This window comes from Oreochromis niloticus, linkage group LG2, assembly GCF_001858045.2.
Source record: "Oreochromis niloticus isolate F11D_XX linkage group LG2, O_niloticus_UMD_NMBU, whole genome shotgun sequence".
In the NCBI taxonomy this organism is placed as follows: Eukaryota; Metazoa; Chordata; class Actinopteri; order Cichliformes; family Cichlidae; genus Oreochromis; species Oreochromis niloticus.
In genome coordinates, this window is record NC_031966.2 from 35,885,898 (window position 1) to 35,909,169 (window position 23,272).

A 23,272-nucleotide genomic window follows, 5' to 3' on the forward strand; every position below is an offset into this window, starting at 1 on the left:
CATTCCAACTTCTGCAATCCGGTAGAAGGTTCCGCATCATCCGGGCAAGGACAGAGAGACTCGAGAGGAGCTTCTATCCCCAAGCCATCTGGGCCCTAAACCAACCCCCCCACACACACACACACACACACACACACACACACCCGCCCTCTCACATCATCCATAAGTGACTGAGGCAGGACTCTCTTCCAGACACTCTAAATCCACCGGCACAATGTACATTTCAAATTCCTTTAATTTTAAATATGTTCATATTGTCTATTCTGTAAAATAGTCAGATTGTCTATTCTTATTTAATGAACTTAATGTACAGAATTCACCTGCTTGCTGCATACATGCTACTACTGCACATTCACCTAATGTATATATTATATATAATGTTCTCCCCCCCCCCCCCTTTTTTTGCACAAGTCGAGGAGTGTGTCAGGTTACATTTCACTGTGTGTTATACCTGTATAACTATGCATGAATCAATGATACGGAAGAGGAGGAAGGAAGAAGAATGAGATGAGTAAAGTTTGACTTATCTGACTGTTTTGTTTCGCTTAATACGCCTTATGTATGAAAACAGACCCGTTCATCGACACTGTGCCGTATAATCCGGTGCGCTTTACGGTCTGAAAAATACGATATATTGTGCTAAATCAGAACAAATGTTGCCTCAAGGCACTTTATAATGTAAATGGTAAATGGACTGCTACTTATGTAGCGCTTTTCTACTTTATCTGAACACTCATAGCACTTTACACAACTCACCTCATTCACAAGGATAGTGCAAAGAAGTCCACAAGCACTTTTTTCTATACAAGTGATTTCTGTGTAACATTCAAACCCTTCGATGAATGGATGCTCCATTTGTCAGTCATCCAGTCATCGGAGCATCCATCCATCGGAGCATCCATCCATCGGAGCATCCATCCATCGGAGCATCCATCCATCAGAGCATCCATCCATCAGAGCATCCATCCATCGGAGCATCCATCCATCAGAGCATCCATCCACACTCTCAGAAATAGAGGTACGAGAGAAGAACATTTTTGTACCTATAGGTACATTTTTTGTAAATGTTCCCTTAAAAGTACAATACTGGTCTTTAAAAGTCCAGAAATGCCCCTTTAAAGGTTCAATTTGAAATAAAGTACAAATCTGTACCATTTTGACCTGTACTGCAGTGACAGTGGCAGAATGTGGTAATGGGTCAGCATGGGAAAATCTGGATGGGCCTGGTTAATTGTAAAATTCATATGAGATGTGAGTGTGCTCATAAAAGCTACATGTTATAATCAAATCTGTTGGTCCTCTCCTCTGTACGTAAATTATCCTATGATGCAAAGAATATCTGTAACCTACCTTTGTGTAAGTTATGTTAAATTATATTAAAAAAAACACACACAATGACATGCAGGCACAACCAAATGATGTTAAAAAAAAAACTGGTCCATTTCCATTTTATTAAGTTCCAGTTATAATTTTTAATGTTTTAAATCTTGGTTGTAGCCTTCAAAAACGTGAAATCATTTTACTGTTATGTTTGGCCATTTACTTTTTCGCTTTTACTACATCCTAGAATTGTTCATTAATTGTGAGGTTTTTATGGAATTTGCAACATCAAGTTAAACCGAGGTTCTTTGGAAGTTAAAATGTCAAGCAGATTTTTATGTTACGGTGACTACATTTTGTAAGTTACAAATATAGTTCGCCAAGACAGCATAACGGTTTCTAAACAACTGCGCATTAATACCACAATGTTGTATTTTCATGTGTCAAGTTCGCAACGCGCATTAATCCCAAAGGCTGAAAAGCCAGCAGCGATGAGTGCTCCGCCTCCGCGCTGACTAGCGTTGACACAGAAAATGACTCTCAGGGGGTTATTGATGGAGGAGCTCCTTAAAAAGTTGATGGAAGAAGGCATTGATGTGTCAGACGACGAGGCGCAAAGGTTTAGAGGTAAGTCGGGTGTGATTTTGTGTTTTTATAAAAATTACAACGTGTAATTTTACAGTAGAGTTAGCAAAAGTCCGAAGAGCTAGATTTAACATGGGTGAAAGCTAGCAGTTAGCTAAGTTTTAAACAAAGAAAGATACAAATGTGGACTATTTAGACTGTTGGTGGAATGTTCAACGTCTGTCTGCCCGCCGTATTCGAGTGTTTTATCAATAAATAGTGACTAACCGTGTACAACAATGTAGAAAAATCAATAATTTCTCAAAACGTGCTAGTATGTAAATATAGCTATTAACAAAATCGTTTTCTAAGCAAAATTTATCGCATCTAACTTGTTTCCCGCTCAAAGGGATTTTAAACAATGGAAGGTACACATTTGTACCATTCCACCTACTTAGTGGGATTTTCGAATATGAGAGCTGTAAGCTCTGCGCAGGGACACTGTCTGCAAACACCTGTGATGCCAGCTAGCTGCTCGATCAGGGATCGATTTATAATTTCAAATAAACCAAAATCAAGGAGGCAAATTGTGGGCAGCAAAAACAGACAAGATAGCCTAGGATTCTATTCTATCCACAACTCGGGTTATTGTTTTGGTTGCAATGAATAATGCCTACAGCCAACAGGCAATCGGCGCAAGGATTCCCCCCCCCCCCCCCCCCCCCAAAAGAAATTTGAAAATGGTTTTATTTTTATTTCATACTGTACTTTATATTTCAGATAACGATGTACAACATTGAAGGTACAGTTGAAGGTCCAGTGTCCCAAGCAAACCAGAGGTAGGTTGTGATAAATGTCTAAATTTGCATATGCATTTAAGTGCTTGCAAAATGGCTAGTTAATGCTGTTTTCCTACTGTATTGCAGTTCTATACCTTCTTGCCTGCAGTTATTTCCATTCCAAAATTCCCACAAGATGTCCAGAGTCGCTTGGATCTCAAAGAACCAGTCCAGAAAGAACAGAAGTACCGAAACAAAATAATTGGGACTCTTTATGAAATGCTGTCACAGCACACAATGTAAGGGTTCCTTTCTGAATAATTACATTAATTTCTTAATATTAATATTGCTGTTGTACGAGAGGCAGAGAACAAATGGTTAGCCCATCTGCCTCCCAATCTGGAGACCAGCGTTCGAGTCTGGCGTGACACACGGTTCCAATGAACTGGCAATAGTGGTAAAACCATACATCCTGTGTCTCCAGACCTTGTCTGGACTATGATATCCAAAGTGTTCATTTTCGAATTTGCTCAAGAGTAAATTAATAATTCAGGACTGCAGTCAATTAATTAATGAAGTTTGGGAGAGGTGTGGCTGTTTGTCCGCGCCCATTTTTAAAAAATTAAAATCAACTTTAGCTACATTGATTTGACATTGGTCTATAACATACTATTTACGGTAGTAACAATATGAGTAGAAGAATTGAAGAACAGAAAAGCCCCCAGAAAAGGATAAGAGTAATCAGTGTACTGTGTGTTGTTTTTCTTATGTTTGAAACAGGTACCCAACCCACTCAGACTACATCCAGGTCATCAAAGCCCTGATTGTGAAGTATCCTTTCTTAAGAGATGTACACGGAAATGGTTATGTGAGTACCTCTCCTTTTTTGTTTCTTTTATAGATTATATTAATATAAAGTAAGCATAATTAACTACTTATATACATTTGAAACAACTAGGACACCTGGCACAGCCAACTCAAGAGAAAGTTCAAAGCAGAACGGGCTCCCCTAATCAGCAACGAAGAAGTGAACCGGGTTAAAGAAAAGTTTGGACGCACGCAGAAACATCGGACCACAGAGGAATCCAGCAGCTCCTGTCTGAAGAGACTGAAGCCCTCTCTCGTAAATCCTCACACCCTCAGCCTCTAAGAGCTAAGGTAACATATGTAGTCTTATTATGTTCACTGTAAAGCTAAAAGTAAACATTAATTGAAAGAAACATGTTAACAGATAACATTAACATAGAAAAAGGAACTTCACAGTTGATTTAACAAAAGTCAGCTCAACTTGCAATTCCTATTCAACATTTTTGCATTTTTTTCAAAGCATTTGGTGTACAAATTACTGCATTTCGAGTAACATTAACTTATCAGATTTTACTTATGATAATACTGATATCTGCTTTGACAAAGGATTCGTGCTTTGTGGGGGAAGATGCAGCCTCCGTTGATGCTCATATCAAGGTGCTAAATGATCATCACAGGATGCTACATCCTGACACAGCACTGGTGAAAGACCGCATGACAAAAACCTTTGCATGGAGACGTCAAGAGGTAGCTGAAGGAATGTGTACTGTGGACCTATTAAAGAGATATCCATTCCTGGGGACATCTGCAGGGGTAAGAATTGTTAAGATGATTGGGCAAACAGCTAATGATTTTTTTGTCTGTAAATCTGATTATTATTTTCTGTACTAACTGATTAATCAATCTGTTTATTATCTTTAGAATTTTTGTTCAAGGGTTAAAGCACTTTACATTTATCTCCAGTCTGTGTCTTTAAACATGTCAAAAGTTTAAATCCTCAATGTAAAATGTCATTCTTTTGTCTATTCTGCTCTTTTCATTTCCAGTTGTGTGATGAGGTTGATTTAATGCATCCCTGCCAAGACAACATCTGTTGCCGCTTTAGCGAGAACTTCACTGCTGTTCTTCAAAATGTTCTTCAAATGACCAAGGATTTGCCACTGAAGAAGGTCTACATGGAGGCAAGAGAGAATGCACTGGCTGAAGACATTACAGGTGCTAATTTGACCTCATACAAATAGTAAATTTTGTGACAATTCATTTGCACTCTCTTCCAAAGATAATTGATGTACCATAGTGCCATGTCAAGAGCATGTTAATGGGAATTTGCATGCTATCAAAATCTAATGAAGTGCATTTGCATCTGTATGACCTAGGAATTGACTTCAAGGGGGCACTTCTCCTCTTGCCATCCATCTTCAAGGAGAAGATAGAAGATTTCATCATCCTTGGAGAGGTAAATGCATGATGCAATGCATAGCCTTTGGCCACAAGTTTCATTCTCGGTGTTTTGTTGGCATGGAGCTGAATTCAGCTGCGGTTCAGCATCACAGCTAAGCTAATGTAGGGGAAACACTGCTGTTAATCCACAGACTTACAGAATGCTCTGGAAATGAACAAAAGTTTTACAGATGTGCATTTTCAGGATAAAGTGCTTCAGCGTGTGTCTGCTATATCTGTCAGCAGTGTCAAATATGAACTTGAGGATGTTTTTGTAGTTGGCCATGTACACACTGAAGCCATACCTATATTCTTTAAAATCAAGTATATTTTGAATGTTGATACTTGTTGGGTATTGTGTGGGAAACTGTTACTTCCTTGCACTTATGAATGTCATTTCCATGCTTACCAAGTGGCAGTTGACAATGACTGGATCCTGTTCAATCCAGGAAATGAATTAGACTTTCAAGCTCTAGACACCTATTTAGTTGATGATAGGCTGTTTGTGTCCTTGAGGTATTCTGTGTGACGTTGCAAGCACATTTTCCACTTTGTCTATATATATGACATATATATATTCTGGCTTGTTGAAGTAGAGCAAAACATTTGTGTGGACAGTTTTTTAAATACATGCCATCTCTGATCCGTCAAAAACATTGTGTTCAGGTGTTTAATGTCTTTATGTGATTGTTTACTTTTTTTAAATGAATGTATTTTTCTTGACATGTCCTATGGCAATATACGAATGTAATCAAGGATGTATTCCTGTGGTTGTTTAAATGCTTTGATGTGATTCTATTATCGAAAATAAATGGTTAAATAACCAAATATTTTGGACTATTGGGGGTACATTTTTGTCTCTTTAGGTACGAAATAGGTTGTCGCTGGGGGGGTACCCTCATAGGTACCCTATTGTACCCTTTTCAAGGGAACATTTCTGTACTATAGTTTGAAGGTACATTTATGTCTTAGGAAAGTACATGATTGTACTTCAGATGGTACAACTTCATAAGGTACAAAAATGTACCACGCCTAAAGGGTACAGAAATGTCCTTCAAAAAGGAACACCCCCAGCGACAAGCATTTGTACCCTTTTTGGTACACTTTGGTACCCCTATTTCTGAGAGTGCATCGGAGCATCCCTTGGTGCTACAGACAGGTAAGGAAAAGATTCTATATTAGCCGTCTTCTCTGAACAGTTGTGGGTAAGCGTAATGCAAACAAAGTAATCTCATAGTTTGTATGTGCAAGCAAGCATTTAATTAGGTATCCGTAAGTTTTCAAGATAAGTGGCCTTCTGTTGTATTGTGCTTACGGCTTTAAATGGGGTGGAACTCTGCATTGTTGTTACCTTCTTCTTTAACACGTGGTTAGTGTTAAAGTGGAGAAAGGCGGATCGATCCAAATACCCAGTACCAATGCTGTAATCAATACTGGCTGGTAGGTAGGGATACTGTTTTCTACCCTCTAAGTTCAAAATGTGTTCATCATTTGTAAATGAATGTTAATCTTATAAGTCATGACACACTCTCCTCTACATGAGCTGCTGTTATAGGATAAAGTATTGGTAGCACTATTGATATCAGCGATACAGACCAGGTATTTATTTGGTATCAGATTGATACCAGAATTTGCAGTATCACACAACAGAACTGAGCTTTCTTTCAGAGATGGGAGAAGGCGTTGAGTCATTCAGAATGAGCTCAGATCAGAGGGACTATGCCTCATCAAGGAAAGGAGCTTGTTGAGGTGCTTTAGGTATATGATGCCCCCATACACAATCAGGTCCCCTTGTTTTTGCACAATGACACAATTTTTCACAGCACAGTGGGTTTGCAATGATTTAGAAATTACAGTGGATGATATCATCAAAAGATTCAGAGGACCAGAGAAATCTCATTGCACACGGGACGAGACAAAATACGAGGTTTACATGATCGTCAGACCCTCAATCAGGAATCATACAGCTATGATTCTGTCCTGGAAAGTAACTTCCAGAAACTGTTACGTGGTCTCAAAAACACAAATTTTAAATTCATTTTCAAAAACGTGGACATCTCGTCCTGAGGGCTAAAAAGGAGAGCTCTGGCTTGCTATCAGAGCTCAGTTCAAAAACCTGCATATCTGATGATACAGTGTCGCATCAGCATTGCATCAGTGAACCAGATGTGTACTCTGCCTGTGCAATGGCCTGTTTGCACACCTGGAAAGACACCGTACCTGCTTAAACGTATATACAGGTCTTAGGGGATCTTATGCTTCCACCCAGAAGACATCAGGGAATGTCTTGAATATTTGAGAAAGGTGATGCTAAACCACACACAACATCAAATATGCCAACATGGCTTCATAGCAGAGTCTAGGTGCTGAACTGCTGTCCAGATCTTACGCCTCACTCCCCAGATGTTTGTTGAATGTTGTTAAATCAAGAAGGATGAAGTTTGTCTCCAACCTTTTTTGGGACACATTTTTTTTGCCATTTTACACAATGTGCCAGTTTTAAATTTAGATATACAACACATGACATATAACATCACCAGCGATTGTTCTTTTCTTTTCATTGTTCTTTTGTACAGTTACAGATTTTTTTCTCAACCTTCCAAGACTCATTAAATGTAATTAATTTGCCAAAAAAGTGTGTCAGACTTCAATCTGATATGTATATTATATATATCAGAAAGCCAGTGTTTCAGTGTTTTGTTGCCAAACAGATAGACAAAGAGTGTACAGTCGACCAGACAGCCAGTAGTGGGTAATTTGGGCTAAAAAGGTCAGCACAGCTGATGGCTTCATCCATCTAAAATGGCAGCTGACCTGTGAGAGTGGGTTCAGGGTCACTGTGGATGAGACTGGGATTTACAACAAAAACAGACGTTCAATGCAAGAATGCAGAACAGAGCGTTGATTTATTTTTGTTTCTTTCTAATGTTATTCCCCTGAGTTTTTGCTGTTTCATGAGGACAGCTTTTTCTGTCTCCACTTCGTGTTTACATTTCATTAAGTTGACGACGTGTCCTAATACCTCTCGTTCATCTCATCTCCAGCGAGGAGTTGCAGCAGGCTTTGTGATAGCTCCATCCGTCTAATTTGGCAGCTGACCCCTGCACATTTGTGCTGAAAGAGGGAGGTGGGACACAGAAATGAGGAAACTCAGATGCAGATGAAAAGTCAGAAAGGGAGAAGAAAAAAAGTATTATCACCTCGACACAGGATCAATGAAATGGAAAAGAAACTTTACATCCTATTTTTGGATTTAAGCTCTAGGTCCTGTATCTCCGTCATATCTACAACCTCCTCCCCACCACAGGCTATCTGCTGATGCCTTTATCCATCTTACATGACAACCAGCCTGTGAGAATTGCTCTGGGGTCATGATAGGTTAAAGCTAGAGAGACAGAAATGAAGAAGGACACAGAGAAAGACCACAACAAGAGATTGAGCTCATTCTTTCAGAACTGATGATGAAGGATCTAATCAAAGATCACTACTGACGTTATTACGGTGGAGTCAGGACACTTTCAAAGGAGACCTATAGTGCTACGAAGATCAGCATATTTCTTATAACTTAAATAAGTCTAAGTTATCATAAGAACTACAGCAGCCATGTTTGTATGAGTGACCTGTCCATGCAGTCATTGTCCTTTCACCACAAAATGATTCTAGGATTAAACATCTGGTCAACCTTTCTATGAGAAAACTGCTTGTTTCCTCTGTGACTACATGGATTTCCTCTCACAGGCCTAACACTTTCTTGTTAGATTAACTGGTGATTCTGACTTTGTTGGCCATGTGATGGGATGGTGATTTATCCAAAGTGTACCCCATCTCTGGCCACTGTCAGCAGGGATAGGGTAGAGCGCTCTGAGACTCTGAGTTGGATAATCAGTTAAGAAAATGGATGAAACAGCGATATCCAACCACTTCATAATTTGAAGACATCACATGCTTTTATTCTTAATTAACTATAACATTTAAGACTGTGTAACAGTGATTATGTGCCTTTATTACGTTATTCTTTGCTTATCAGCTGTTTGATAACAGCCTCGTGAATCATACAGCCACAGAGCAGCTGACCAATGAGGAGGACAAAGATGACAAGGAGGGCAAGATAACAAACACCAAACTGGCTTTCATGCACCCGTTGCTGTGTTACATATTAGGGATGTTCCTGGTGACAAATTTCTTAGTTGAATAAATGAAGAAAAACATTTAGAGTAACCGTCTAAAACTAAGAAAAGCTCAAATATCAAGTGAAGTTTGAGGACCTTTAACTGGAAATGTCAAAAACTGTCTAAACAAAGGCATCTGAAACCATTGATCACATTGTTCAGTAATAAATTGTGACTGAAAAGTTTGGTGCTGACAAACCAGCTACACTTTGAAGAAATCTCATTTTCATCGCTTGTGAAAAAGAGTTTTTGCAGCCTTGAAAAAAACAAACAAATAATAGGCCGAGGAAAAAAACTGAATTCTAACATCTTTCTACAACCATCTCTGGGTTGCAGCTCCATCTGGTGGCAGCTGGTTGCAAAATATACAGGACACAAGAATGTTAGTTTTATCCAGAGTACCTGGGTAAACTTAACATACAAGTGAAACAAAAGTCAAAAGTATGCTAAAACAAAACAAATCAACTTTTGGAATAAAAGTAAATGTAGGTTGCTAAAACTGCAGTGTCCTCTCAGAAAACACTGTGTGCATAATGGAGGGACAGTTGTTCAATTTGTGCTCAGGTTTTACATTTGTAACTAGAGACCCGACACATTAATAAAAAAAACCAGAGGTGGAGGAGAAGGTGTAGGTGTTGGCATGATGGAACAAAGCTTCTATTAACAGTTTGAAGCCCACCATAGACACCACTGTAACCACCCCAATCTAACACCATGTAGAAATGTTATCATAGCCCTCCACTGTCTGTACAACCAAAGGACTCCATAAGAGACATGTTCAACCCCAGCTGCCTGATTTATTTCAATCATGTGCACTACTACTGGCATTTAAACCATGAAAGATTTAAATATTCATCTAAATAAAGCGTCTGACCCCCTCTGTCATGCTGTGTCGTCACACAGAGACCGTTTATCTTCAGTCAGTTTAACACCTTTGACCTGTGTGTGACTTGTTTAAGTCCCATTGCTGAGCTGAAGTTTTTGTTCCATCCATCACGTCTTCATCCATTTTTAATCCAAACTGCCATGTCAGCAGAGTGATTTGGTTGGAACCACAGCTACTTACAGAAGAGCCTTGACATGAGTGAAGAAACTCTTGTTGATGTTTCTGGTACTTAGTATGTAAACTTAACAACATTACACGGCTGATTTATGTTACCTTAGGAAAAAGGAGGCAAGTTGATTTTTTTATCAGTGTGTGAGGAGCAAAATAAGACTAACATATGAAATATTTACATCAGGTCTAATGAGGAGTTCAGCTGGAGTTGAAATGCTTCCAAACCTGACAAACTTTAAAGGGGAAAGCGTACAAACCTACGTCGCTGATGACACCAGGGAAACAGAGTCAGTAGATGACTCTGGAGCATGTGACTGCCAGCCCCATGGGGATGGATTTTCAACCTTTTTTTAACATCAAATGACTTGGCTTGCTTACACAAGACACCATATTCCCAGGCAAAGCTAATTATCATTGCCTCAGAAAAATTCACATGTAGCCTTGTAGGATCATGCAACAGCAGCGGGAAAGAGGTCAGAAAGCATGAAATTGCAGAAAGAGAAAATATGATCAAAGGCGACTTTCACAATTACTTTGGATTTTCTAAACATGCGAGTGGATTCCCAGGCATACGCGTGAATGTGCCCCATAGCACACCAGCATGCCTTGTTATGTTGTTTGTTATTCCCACTGTGCAGCATTTAGAAGGAAACGTTAAAAAAATCTTGGGCTGAGGTCATTTCTGTCATCATCGTGAAGTCGTGAACTGTTCAAAGCGCTGCAAGATTTCTTTATTCATTGTTTTATGATAGCAAATGCTGAAACTGAAGATAATTCCCAAAGAGGCAAAAAGGCAGGAATCAGTATTTTATTCACTGTACTGTGGTGCCAGTGTGCGCGTGTGTGTGTGTGTGTGTGTGTGTGTGTGTGTGTGTGTATTATTGTTATAATCCATTCTTAATCACATATGGTTTCAAATAATCTCTGGGATAGTACACACAGATGTTTCGATCCGTTGTCCTGTATGAAGCTTGCATCTTACAGTGAAAAAGTGTTTGCACCAGCTGATTCACTGTTGTTTTGCATATTTGTCACATTTACATGTTTCAGATGATGAAACAAATTTGCATTTTGTATTTACTATGATTATCTTTCTCTAATAAAACTTCAAATGATGATTTCATTGATTAAAGAGAGAGGGGAGAAAGGTTATCCAAACCTATCCGGTCCTGTGTGAAAAAGTAATTGCCCCTCCTGTTAAATCATGAATTAACCACATTTTTTTTAAAGGTAAGTTCAGTTTCACTGAGTCTCTGGGACTCTCCACCATGTGACCCTGGAACTGAAGAAGCTTCTCGGATGAGAGGTGAAACGTCTTCAAGCAACTTAAAGAAGTCCAGACGCTTTTCTTTCCAAGCTCCTTAGATTCAGTTTCATTAAACATTCTCAGGCCTGATTACTGGCAAATCTGTTGAACCAAGAAGTCAGTTAAATACAACCTGTCTAACAAAGTGAAGCAAGCTAAAAGATCTCAACACATCACGCCACAATTTAAAGAATCACCTGAGAAACAAAGTCACTGACATCTATCAGTCTGGACAAGCTTACAAAGCCATTTCTAAGCCTTTGGGACTCCAGTGAACCAAGGTGAGAGCCATTATACACAAATGGAAAAAACAATGGTGAACCTTCCCAGGACTGACCGGCCTACCAAAATTACTCCAAGAGCGCAGCGATGACTCATCTCGGAGGTCCCAAAAGAACCCAGAACAACGTTGAAGAACCAAGGCTTCACATGTCTCAGCTAAGGTCAGAGTTCATGAATAATCAGAAGGCAATCTGTTTTTGTTTTTACAGAGAGTCATGTAGGTTTGGATTTTTTTTCTCTCAATAAAGTAATAAATAATAAATAAATAAACACCTTAATTTAAATACTGCATTTTGTGCTTACTTATGTTATCTTTGTCTAATATTTATATTTGTTTAATGATCTGAAAAATTAACAGTGTCACAAATATTTTTTTTTAAAATGGAAATCAGGAGGAGGGAAAACACTTTCACACTACAGTTATTTATTCACCTTTCAGTCACTTTAATTTTAAAACTGTATAATTTTAATTCTGTGTATATACTGTATATTTTGTGTATTTATTATCTCACTCTTATTGTCATGCTGCTCTGTTGTATGTTAATTGCCCCTTGGGGATAAATAAAGTCTTTCTGATTCTGATTCCACTGTACATCCAGGTCACCTTTGTACAGTCTGCAGCTTGGCTCCTGTTGGATGTGGTACATGCCTGCCTCTGTGGATCTGGTGCTTACAGTCGGTTGCTCTTAGCCTTGTACAGTGCCAAACACGCCACGCGTCCAAGAATCAATGTGTGAGGAGTCACAGGCTTTAGTGTAGTCAATCCAGGTGGTGCTCAGGTTGGTGTGTCCTGTTTTGGAGTTCTGGTGCACTGCTCTATCAACCAGGGTCCCATGCTTTCATCCTCTGCCAAAATGCCATTAGGGTTCATTTGCCTGCTAAGCTTGGTAGGCACATGAGAGGCAGATAATCAGCCAGGACTTTAATGGTGTCAGAGATCAATACTGATCATGAAGGATCTCTACGTCTCAGCCTGTCAGGATGAGTGTGTGCTGTGATCGGCCACTTTGTTTCCATTGTGAAGCAAACGTAGCCCCCTGAAGAAACAATATGACGAAAATGAGGTTCATTGTTCCTATTCCTGATAATTTCTTGGTTATGTGTGTGTCCTCTCTCTAACTATTTTGCTGTGGTAATATTTCTTTTCATTTCTGTTTGTGGACAGGCGCCTGCACCAAAGACTGCAGAGAGCATTAGAAGGTAAAGTAAAAAGAGGGAAAGAAAAAAAGTGGAAGCAGTAAAGTCCCAGGAGAGCGCACTGGCTGGGAGGACATGACAGGCATCTTGGAGTAGCATCCTCAGTCAGTATGTTGCCTGTCAGGCGACAAAGCTTCGCCCTGTTGCACACACACCCTGGAGAACGGAGATTTATAACACAGCCGTTCTAAACATGGTTGGAAAACAGATACACATGCATGGAAAAGCACACGGAGAGGAGGGATTTACAACTGAAATGCTGTTAACATGGGGCCTGTTGAGGAACACATGCAAGAGCGGTTTTAAATCCTGAGTGCCATCTTACGCTGAAGCCACGAGGTACAAATCTCACATGCTGTTCAGTAACATGTTTCACTCTGCACACGTTATTTTTCCATAGCATGAAGTCACATGGTTTTGCATAACTGTTATTTCTCCTGAGGATTGAAGCAGACATGAGGAGGCTCTGTCAGTCATGACAGGATCCGTTTCCACACACCTTAGAGATATCCTTAATTGGAACATACGTCCCATGACACTCTGCTAAAGGCTGCTTCTCCATTTATTTTTTTAACCTTATTTTTTGCTCCATAGCTCATTGCCCCAGTAACATTTTACATGTGTTTATGCAAAGTATTAAGTTTTGCTATTAACACATAAATGGGAATAAATCCATTAAGTCTATTGCATGTGTGTGCCATTGGAGTAGAGCTTTTGTAAATAAGGCAAATACACAATAAAAGCTGTGGAATATTATATAATACACAGAATTATGTTGGTTAATTACAGACTCATTACCCTACATGGCAACCCCACATGGTGGGTACCACTGGAGATTTCAGGGAACCAAGTGGGCATGGATCCAAAATAAGTGCCCACCTGAGGTCCCACGAGGGTGAACGCGGTTGGTCCATTCAAATGAATCCTGGACATTTTTATGGTGCTTTGGATGCTGAGAAACTTTGTGATGACTTTGACATGAGTCCTTTATTCTTGAGGTTCAGATGCAGTGCCATAATCACAGATCATCCAAGTACACAGAAAAGCCTTAAAGATGCCAAATGCCCCTCACATTAAGTTTTGGTCTCAGATATCTGACATTCTTTTGCACAGCGTTAACACTGCTGATCTTCTGCAGCACAGGTGTTGGCTTGTTCTCAGCAGGGTGGGGATATCCAAAATCCCAATGTGTTTGTAACTGGCTTGCACTGTGCGACCAAACCCTCACATCAGCAAGCAAATGAATGAATTTACTGAGGATGTTTGAAAGGTACAGCATTATACTGGATACCTTCCTGTAGAGTTGCTGATCACTATAAATTACTTTGTGATGTCCTAGCACAGGGGTCGGCAACCCGCGGCTCCGGAGCCGCATGCGGCTCTTTAGTCCTTATAGTGCGGCTCCGCGTGGTTTGGGAAAATAAATTAGAAGTATTTAGCTGAAGTGTATTTTATTTATGTTAGTTCTTTTTAACTCGTAGTTCTAAATTGGAAGATTATTGTGATATTGAAATATAAAAATAAAATTATATTCTATTATTTTTTCATCGCTCAAAATAAGAGTCACACTCGCGGAAGCCGGTATACCCGCCGAAACACCGTGCATTTATCGAGACTTTCAACCCCAGGTAGGCCAATTACGGATCTTCGGATCCACATTATGTCAGCAGCTGTTCTCCACCGTGAACTATGTTAAAGACAAACACCGTGAGTAAACTGACTTCGTATATCCCCGATTTGCGGACTCTGTGCACAGAGGTTCAGGAGCAGAAGTCCCATTGTAAACAAATCACGGCAGACCCGACGATGTTTCCATGAGCATGCTTTTGAGCATCTCTTTATTGAGCACTTTTCACACACGGTCAATGTTCCCTCTAAGCTGCGCACATGCGCAATTGCGCACTGCTGGCACGGTCTCTGCGCACAGAAAATCTGTGTTGCGCACAAAAAAAATTAACCTGAATTGAAATTAAAGTTAAGACTTTAACAATTCTGTTTTGCAGTGTTAGTCAGTGAGTGACTGGCTGCTCCCGTATTGTATTAGAACGATGCCACCTTATCCCATAGTCCAGCCAATAATGCGATTTACATTCATATATACGCAGTCAATCAACGTGGTTGACAGGCTATGACAGCGTCCTTATGTGCCGACACCGGTGTTTTAGCTACCAAAGCGGCGTGGCTGATGTGCAGTGAAGCCACGTTAATGACAACGTGTCCAACCATTGGAGATGTGAGCAGGACAGACGGAACAATTGACGGAAAAAGTGTGGACTTTATACCAGTTTTTAAATTGTGTTGATCGGCCACGTAAAACCAGAGTTGTGATAAAAATATCTGCAATGTTTGGTTTTCTTCCTGAATACTGTCGTTGTTTATATTTACTGCGGGAATAAACGGTAAAAACGGCGTTTTATAAGAGAAAAAGGCTCGAAAGCCTGTGAGCAAAAACAAACTCCACCCCCCTCTCCCTTTTCTATTCGTCCAAAAAAGTACCATGTCGACCAATCAAAAAATGATATGGCAACGTGGCATCTAGTTGTTAAGAAACGGGGGGAAGTTTTAGGAGTGACGGCGGTGCTTTGATGTGTGAAAGATTTGCGACGTTTAGCGCAAATCTTGTGTAGTTAGTGTGTAGTTAGTGTGTAGTGTAGTCAATAGTTTTGTTGTGTGTGTCAGAACAATGAGGCGGCTGCTGAATGTTACAGGTGTTACAGCAGTGATACATCTCCTGTTGTCAGGCCTGCAGGTATCAGGCTGTTGTTCTCCTTTATCTCATAGTGGACAGAAATTATTTTTTGGAGTGGCACAAATAATTTGTGTGGCATCAGATTTGATGCAGAACAGCTGATTGTTCTGTAAATAGTTTGAAATGTTTATTTAAAAAACGCCTTGGCTGCATTTAAAAAAATAAATAGCTGCAAAAATCTTTGTTGTTTGCCAAACTGAGTTACTTTTTTGAAGAACTATATAATTAATTGCCCAACATTGGTCATTATATCCTGTATTTTGCAGACAGAGTTACAGACTCTCTCCCAGACCACAGATTCATAATACAAGTCAGAGCTTTTTTTTAAAAAGAAAGAAAGTTGTGTTTTCAAAATTGGAGTTCAAGTTATTTTTACTCCCAATAGTGTTAACATACTACACAGGTCAATGACTAGATTTTTTTTACATTTTCATTGTAAGTGGGCTTAAGCAGTTAATTAAAAGTAGTCTAACATAAATGTAAATGCTGTAATTTGATTATTTTAATAAACCATGTAACTTGGATGGATTAGATGCCGGCACGACCACAGTGCACACGTCTGATGTCGCTCACAGTGGTCCAAGGGACGCTCAGGGAGTTTGTGTGTTCGCTCAGACACGTGAAAAATTAGAGGGAACATTGCACACGGTTGCTGTACGCATACAGCCGGCTGTAGCTTTTCAGCTCACAGCCCAACATACACCACCAACAACACAACAGCACAGATAGCGCAGACGTAAAGGCGGCGAGGCGTGATTGCGGGTGTCGCTCAGGTGCGTCCGCCTCCCCTGCAGCGGCGCTGCAAACCACGCCCTGCCGCACGCATTAACCAGGTAAAATACATATTTAGGCAGAATTTTGCAAATATCTATCTTTCATTTTTCAGCAGCATAGTGCTTTTTTCCAATTATTTTTTAAGAGTCAGGTCAAGGCTCCAACAGCCCAAAGGCGATATAAGGGTGGCGGTTGACAACAGTTTTTGTTTGCTACATGGATCATTTTAGTTCAGCTGGGTGTCTTTGCTTTTGTTATATTTCTGTAAGAGTTCAAAATGTGTTAATTACGTAAATAAAATGTAATTTTCTCTGTAGCACTTCATGGATTTCATAAGCAACACACCTTAGTTGTTCACACAAAGCACAAAGGTAAAAAACAATATACACAGTGTTATCTTCATTTTAGATGTCAAAAAGTATTTGCGGCTCCCAGTGTTTTCTTTTGCGTGGAAACCGGGTCCAAATGGCTCTTTGGGTGTAAAAGGTTGCAGACCCCTGTCCTAGCATATGCTTCTCTCAAATGTCCTTGTAAAGAACCCACGGCACACCCGACCACACGTTCGTGCTTTTCAGCACACTTTATTAACTCACGCCCGGCCACAGTCCCACATTCATCAAGCTGGATAATGTCAGGGAAAGAACGTTATCTGCTCAGCAAAGGATCAAACACATGACTGTCTGAGGCATCGAAGATCAAATGACAAGTGACCAAGAGCCCTGAGTAGCAGTTTTTACCCATGAATACATTAGAAAGCAAAGAATCTGAAACTAACCTCACGTCTTAAAGGGTTCTGGTTAACTCTGGTAGATCAAATTCATTGTCAGTGATGACCTAGTCCCAACCTGAACCTGAGCTCTGTGAACCTGAGAAAATAAAAAAGGACTGATGATTTAAAACTCACAGTTATAGACCTGAGAAATGCTGGGAATCCATTTAAAGTCTTATTGTGATTTCAGCATAAAAACCAAGAGGTCACCTCGAAATCAGCATATAGGAAGCACGGGGAAGGAGGCAGTTTTTGTTTTACACTGGTCTCCTTGTCTCGCTCAATAATATAACCAGTGGAATACACAGAAAGTTTACTTTGTCTGGATCTACAAGAAGTATTCTTAGGACTGGACTGAGAAGATATTTTGAAACTTTTTGTGAAGCTTCAAATTTGTTGGATACAACAACCTTGCCCTGTTTTGTTATGCTGTCCAGATAACTTGTGTTCTTTAATAGCATTTTTACCAAATATCATCCCACATATGACATATTTTAGGCAAACCTGAGAAGCAAAGAACAGCCAAACAACAGAGCATAATGACCTTGGGAGATGCTGGCATAACAGTCAGTGCAGTGATGGATACATATACATGTCATGCTCTAAATACAAAGGCTTCTCTCTGCGGAGAACAATTCTCATTGGACCTCATTCAAATGCACAATGCTGCTAAATTATTATCATTATTATTAATAAATGATCATTAAATTTAAATAAGTTATTTATAGAGAACATATTAAAATAAAGAACTTAATAACTGAGGTATTTTAATGTGTCTTTTTTTTTTTAAGTGTAGCTGCCTCCACTTGACTATGTGGCTCTGCCCCAGCTGCTCAGGCTTTCTTATGTTCTGCATTTTTACAACATGCTACCATCTGTTGTGGGGGTAGCACAGTCAATACATCACACACACAGAAACACACACACATTTCTATATCTATATAGCTAGATAGCTAGATAGCTAGATAGATAGATAGTAGTTTTAATAGTAGACACTATTAAACAATGAAAAAACAGCTAAATTCAGGACAGATATCCGTTTCTGAGTTCTTATTAGTGGAACGCTTTATTAAGTGCTCCATATCTGGACCAGTGAGCTAATGAAGATGGCCTCTTCTGACCAGTTGGTCCCTTGGTTGGAACTAGATCAGTATCTTAGTACACCGCCACACCACATGTGGATCCCAAGTGTTATCGAGTACTTCAGCAAAGTGCTCCTTGACAGTGTAAAGAGTGTGAAGAGTGTGAAGAGTGTGACTGCCACACTCCAGTTCCAATGCAACAGGACTCATCACATGCCCTCTGTTCTCCATGAACTTCGTGTTTGAAAGGTCAGATTTTGGGTTTCTGCTGCTGTTCACTGACAAAGATGTGATGCTTCACATATAACACTCACTTTCATGAGTTGGGAGGTTGCTAATGTTGCACATTTATGTATAATTGCCATACACACACACACACACACACACACACACACTATTTTTCAAGCAGCTGACGCTCTTCGGTATCACCAGAGTTCATCACTGTCTTCCACCTCGCCTGTTCCTGAGCATCTTCTGGTCTTCTTCTTTTACTCCTTCCTGGTGTTTTTATACTGAGCATTCTTCTTTCAGCATATCCACTATCCTTCTGTGAAGGTGGACCCCGCCATATAAACACAAGAGCACTTGGTGTGGTGACAGCATGTTTATTTTTATTCTAACAGTTCACTGTGGTTTCAGCACACGCTCACCAGCCCTGCTCAGCTGTGACTGCAGCATAAATAGGCGTCCCCAGAACACCTGTTCACCCCACCTCAGACCACACCCACATCACACCTTCCTTTGCAGATGTCCAAACCATCTCACCCTTCACTCTCTCACTTTGTTTCCAAACCATTCAACCTCAGCTGTCCTTCTGATGTACTCCTGTCTAAACTTGTCAATCCCGCCCCAAATGTTAATGTCTTCAGCTCTGCCTCCTGTCTTTTTGTTAGTGCCACCATTTCTCGACCATACATCTTTCTTAAATCTTAGCTTTCACTCTCACTGCTTTCTTTCTGTCACAAATCACCCCTGACACTCATCTCCATCCACTCCACCCTGCCTATACTCTCTCTTGACTTATCTTGTGCACTGTTCATCACTTTGGATGACTGACACCAGGTATTTAAACTCATCCACCATCACTATCTTTCCTGCACTTCCTCGTTCCACCACCAAGTCTGCTTGTTCTTTTTCCTTTGTCCAGAGGATTCATCTTCATCACCTTCTTGGCAGTTTCGCTCAGCACTCCAGTCATCTGGCATCTCTACCTCTCCTCTGTATTTTACTCCTCCCTGAGCTCTGCGCAACATTCCTCCTTTTTCAGTTTCCACCATTTAATTCTTGGCTCTGGTTTAACACAGATTATATAAAACCATTATTAATAGAATGTTGTTTTTCTTGATGTCAGAGTCATTTTACATACTGCCATCTGATTCTGATCTGATCCTACAGTAGCTACACTCTCCCCTGACACAATCATGTAGTCTCCTGTCACTTCAGCATATGATATAGTCTACCTGTGTGCACCTTCCTCCTAACCCCTAACCCCCTAAACTCTATTTCTCTTCCTGTCTACACCATGGTAGAGCAGCTGGAAACCTTGCTTCCCGTCCACCTGGTGTTCTCTACACTGTAAAATGTAATATTGTGTTTAATTAAAAATATTAAATAGGCTGAACTCAATTTTTATCAATTTGTTATTAGAACTCAATTTAAATAAGTTACCAGTACTTTTTATGCAAAAACGCTGATAAACTCAATTTATTTGAGTTGTCTTAACTTAGAAAAACTAAGTAAGCTGGAAGTTTTGCTTCTCAGTGCGGAAGGATGAAAGATGTGTTTTGAAAATGCCACGTGACTACCGTCCTCCTCCCTCTCGGATCAGTCCGCATGTTCACGGTGCATTTGTTATGGAATATGTTGAGCAAACCTGGAGAAGCGTCAGCTCAAGATATTATTGTTGTCATTGCTGTGGATCTTTACCTGATACACTGACTTGGTGAGTAAATGTTTACTCTTATTCAAACTGATTTTGTGGCTTCTCTTAGTTTAGCACCAGGTTTTTAATCTTGCTAGCTAGTTAGTGTTAGCCTAGCGTTGCTGCTGCCGCTGGGCTCATGTTACTTAAAAATTAACACCACAGCCTTAAAAACCTTACATAAAACTATGTGGTGAAATTTTCTGTTGATTGTTTGAAATAAAAAAGTGAGATAAGAGCCCAGACAAAATTCTTCGGGAGGTGCAGCCATTAGGGGTAGGGTGGGGTGTGTGGGGGGTATTTTCAATCCATAGCCATAACTAACTAACTATATATATCATGTTTAACCTGAGTAGCAAAAGACCGCAGGGGGGTTGAAAACGATACCAGGAGTTAGCTGTGCTTGCCGGCTCTATTGAGCCTTGACCTCCAGGTCAGCTATGGCGCTGGTGGATAACAGTGCTCTCCGAAAACATCGAAGCACTTTTGCAAATATGTGATATTTTGATAAATTAAGTAGATATTTGAGCATTACATAGCTACATTCTCACCTGAAAACATCTTAAAAGGTTATTTTGTGACATAGAAAGGGTAGTCTGGGGAAAAGGAGGATCGCATTTGTTGTCGGAGCCTGTGCGTACTTGTGCGTACTTGTAAGCGCGGCAATGGTGGAGGAGCACGGCTAAAAAACTTTTAAATATTACTTTTTCTGGGTCACAAAATAAACTTTCAAGATATTTTCAGGCGAGAATGTAGCTGTGTAAAGTTCAAATATCTGCTCGATTTATCAAGACATCCCATATTTGCAAAAATGCTCCGATGTTTTCGGAGACGTCTATTTTTTTTTAATGCTTTGTGGCAGCTTTTGAACATCTGTGGCATCTATTAATGTCAAATCTAGCCTTTATTTAACAACATAAGCAACCTGCTTTTATATTTAACGACTTTTCTGTTTAATTACATTTTAAATAATAATAATAATAACAATAGTATTTATTTTTCTTAAAAAAATGTGTTTAAAAACAAGTTTTGTTGTGAAAGCTATAATCCAGATTAGTGGCCAGTTAAATGGTTAAAGTTTAGGTTGGCTTCATACTTGAGAATAAAGTAATATAGCTTGTCCTTCTAAAGAACTAAGTTAAATTCCACAGTTGAATCACAAGAAACATTATGTTACATATAAAGCCTGCCATATGTTAGATCTGATCATTTTGCTTATTAGAAACTTTATATATTGGAAGTTAACTTTTAACAAGCATGTAAGGATTATATTTAAATTTGGTGGTCTTTTTTTAAACACATATCTCTTCAGGCCTAAACTGACAGTGCCAGTACCACACATTCAGACACAGTAGTAGATGGTGTTTTTATGTGGTCTTGATGCATTCTCAATCATCCAGGAACGTAAATCTCCAAAAGTTGAATCTGTTCATCTGGACGTAGCGTTTTGTGGGAGAAACGTTTCGTCACTCATCCAAGTGACTTCTTCAGTCTCAGCTGACTGCAGGTTTCCCCAAACCTTATAAACAGTACATTTGCATAATGACTGAAACCAGCCCACTGAAGGAACAATGGGCTGTGAGGTCAGTTCCTTAATAGGGCTTTGGAGTTGACGTCACACCGCGGAGCGCGGCGCCATTTTCGGGGTCTACGAATCAAAAGAGACACTGTGTTGGAACGACGTCGACAAGAATCATGCTTAAAAGCAGCTCCAAAGAAAACGGACGGTATAGAGACCGATTGCGTCCAGAGGCGAAGCAGCGGTACTTAAAAAAAATAGAGTGCATCGCAAATTTGAACCCATATGAAATACGGCAATGGAGTAAAGACCCAGACGACTTTGGAGAATGGACTGTATAGAGACCGATTGCGTCCAGAGGCAAAGCAGCGGTACTTGCAGAAAATAGCATGCTTTGGAAATGTGGACCCGTATGAAACACGGCTGTGGAGTAGAAACCCTGAAGACCAACCGCTACTGACATAGCCTCACATATTTTCGTACCTTATCTGTGCAGTCAGCGAGTACAAGTCGTCATTCAAACAAAGGTAAGTCAGCTCAGTACTGCGTGTGAAATGCGTTTGATTTTCCCCCAAACATTCAGATTAGTGCAGCATAAATTCATTCATGAGGGGAAATTACAGTGAGAACATGTGGAGGCTGTTAGAGGGATAACATATTATCATATTAAGTGATTCATAATTGTCACTTTATGCTTTCTCCATCTCTAAAGTGATGACATCCTTACATTACATACTTTAGGTTCATTTTCTGCAGGCAGGTTTCTGACAGAGAGCAGGCAGATTTAGAATATAAAATGCAGCGTTCTATAGATGGACACATAAAGAAATGAAAAATTACATGTATGTGCTAACTTTCTAAACACTTTGTTACATTTATGATAAAGTAGATAAAACACATTTATGTCGGCCTTGGCTCATAGTTCTTGTCTTTAAATGAACTTTGTGTGTGTTTCAGGTACTGCACTCTCAAAGACTGAATGAACCAGCATTGCAGCCATGGGTCACTGTGAGCATCACAGGGAAGGTTGAAGCCGCCCACTGCACCTGTATGGCCGGAGTCGTGGAGACCTGCAGCCATGTCGCTGCTCTTCTGTTTAATGTAGAAGCAACAGTGCGGATCTGTGGCACAAGGACTGTTACAGATGAACCTGCATACTGGGTTTTGCCTGGTAATATGACCAAGACACAGCCAGAGGTTGGCCATAAGATAGACTTCTCCTCTTCAGCTGCCCAAAAAAAGGCTCTTGATCAAAACATAAACAGACCATCCGTATTGAAAGGTAAAAGGAGCCGTCCTCAAAAAAGAAAAATCCCACCACCCAGTTGTCACTGATATAATGCCATAATGTTTTATCTAGGGGTCTAGATTTATGCCTGAAGTGCACTGCCAGGTAAATAATTTGCATTTACTGAATATGTACTGACTGAGTACCACTGTTCAAAAGTTGAATAAAGAAACAAACTAATTTTTGCCTCTTTTTTATTATTAAAACCACTTTATAGAACATCACATCAGTTACAATGTAGAATCCATG

The 23,272-nt window shown here is 39.9% G+C and overlaps 1 protein-coding gene across 3 annotated transcripts; it reads left to right on the forward strand.

The window, feature by feature from the left end:
* The first annotated feature begins 1,419 nt into the window (after positions 1–1,419).
* Positions 1,420–5,747, forward strand: LOC109195159 (uncharacterized). Of its 3 annotated transcripts, none has more exons than XM_025898562.1 (8): positions 1,420–1,947; positions 2,665–2,723; positions 2,833–2,962; positions 3,444–3,531; positions 3,622–3,786; positions 4,077–4,283; positions 4,517–4,685; positions 4,847–5,747. In XM_025898562.1, exons 3-8 carry the CDS (start codon positions 2,943–2,945, stop codon positions 4,936–4,938), a joined length of 741 nt encoding a protein of 246 aa, XP_025754347.1. In that variant the 5' UTR covers positions 1,420–1,947; positions 2,665–2,723; positions 2,833–2,942; the 3' UTR covers positions 4,939–5,747. The 3 variants fall into 3 exon arrangements, 2 of the variants coding, with proteins under 2 accessions (XP_025754347.1, XP_025754343.1); XM_025898558.1 differs by having other exon boundaries at positions 1,421–1,947; positions 2,811–2,962; XR_002056858.2 differs by having other exon boundaries at positions 1,423–1,947; positions 2,811–2,962; positions 3,622–3,821.
* Positions 5,748–23,272: the final 17,525 nt, after the last annotated feature.

What these genes read in the sequence shown, in the direction of transcription:
- LOC109195159 (XM_025898562.1), top strand. Translation starts at nt 2,943, where the DNA reads ATGCTGTCACAGCACACAAT. An exon ending in TCCTGGGGACATCTGCAGGG is followed by an intron (nt 4,284 to 4,516) that starts GTAAGAATTGTT and finishes TTTCATTTCCAG; the next exon opens with TTGTGTGATGAGGTTGATTT. An exon ending in ACTGGCTGAAGACATTACAG is followed by an intron (nt 4,686 to 4,846) that starts GTGCTAATTTGA and finishes TGTATGACCTAG; the next exon opens with GAATTGACTTCAAGGGGGCA.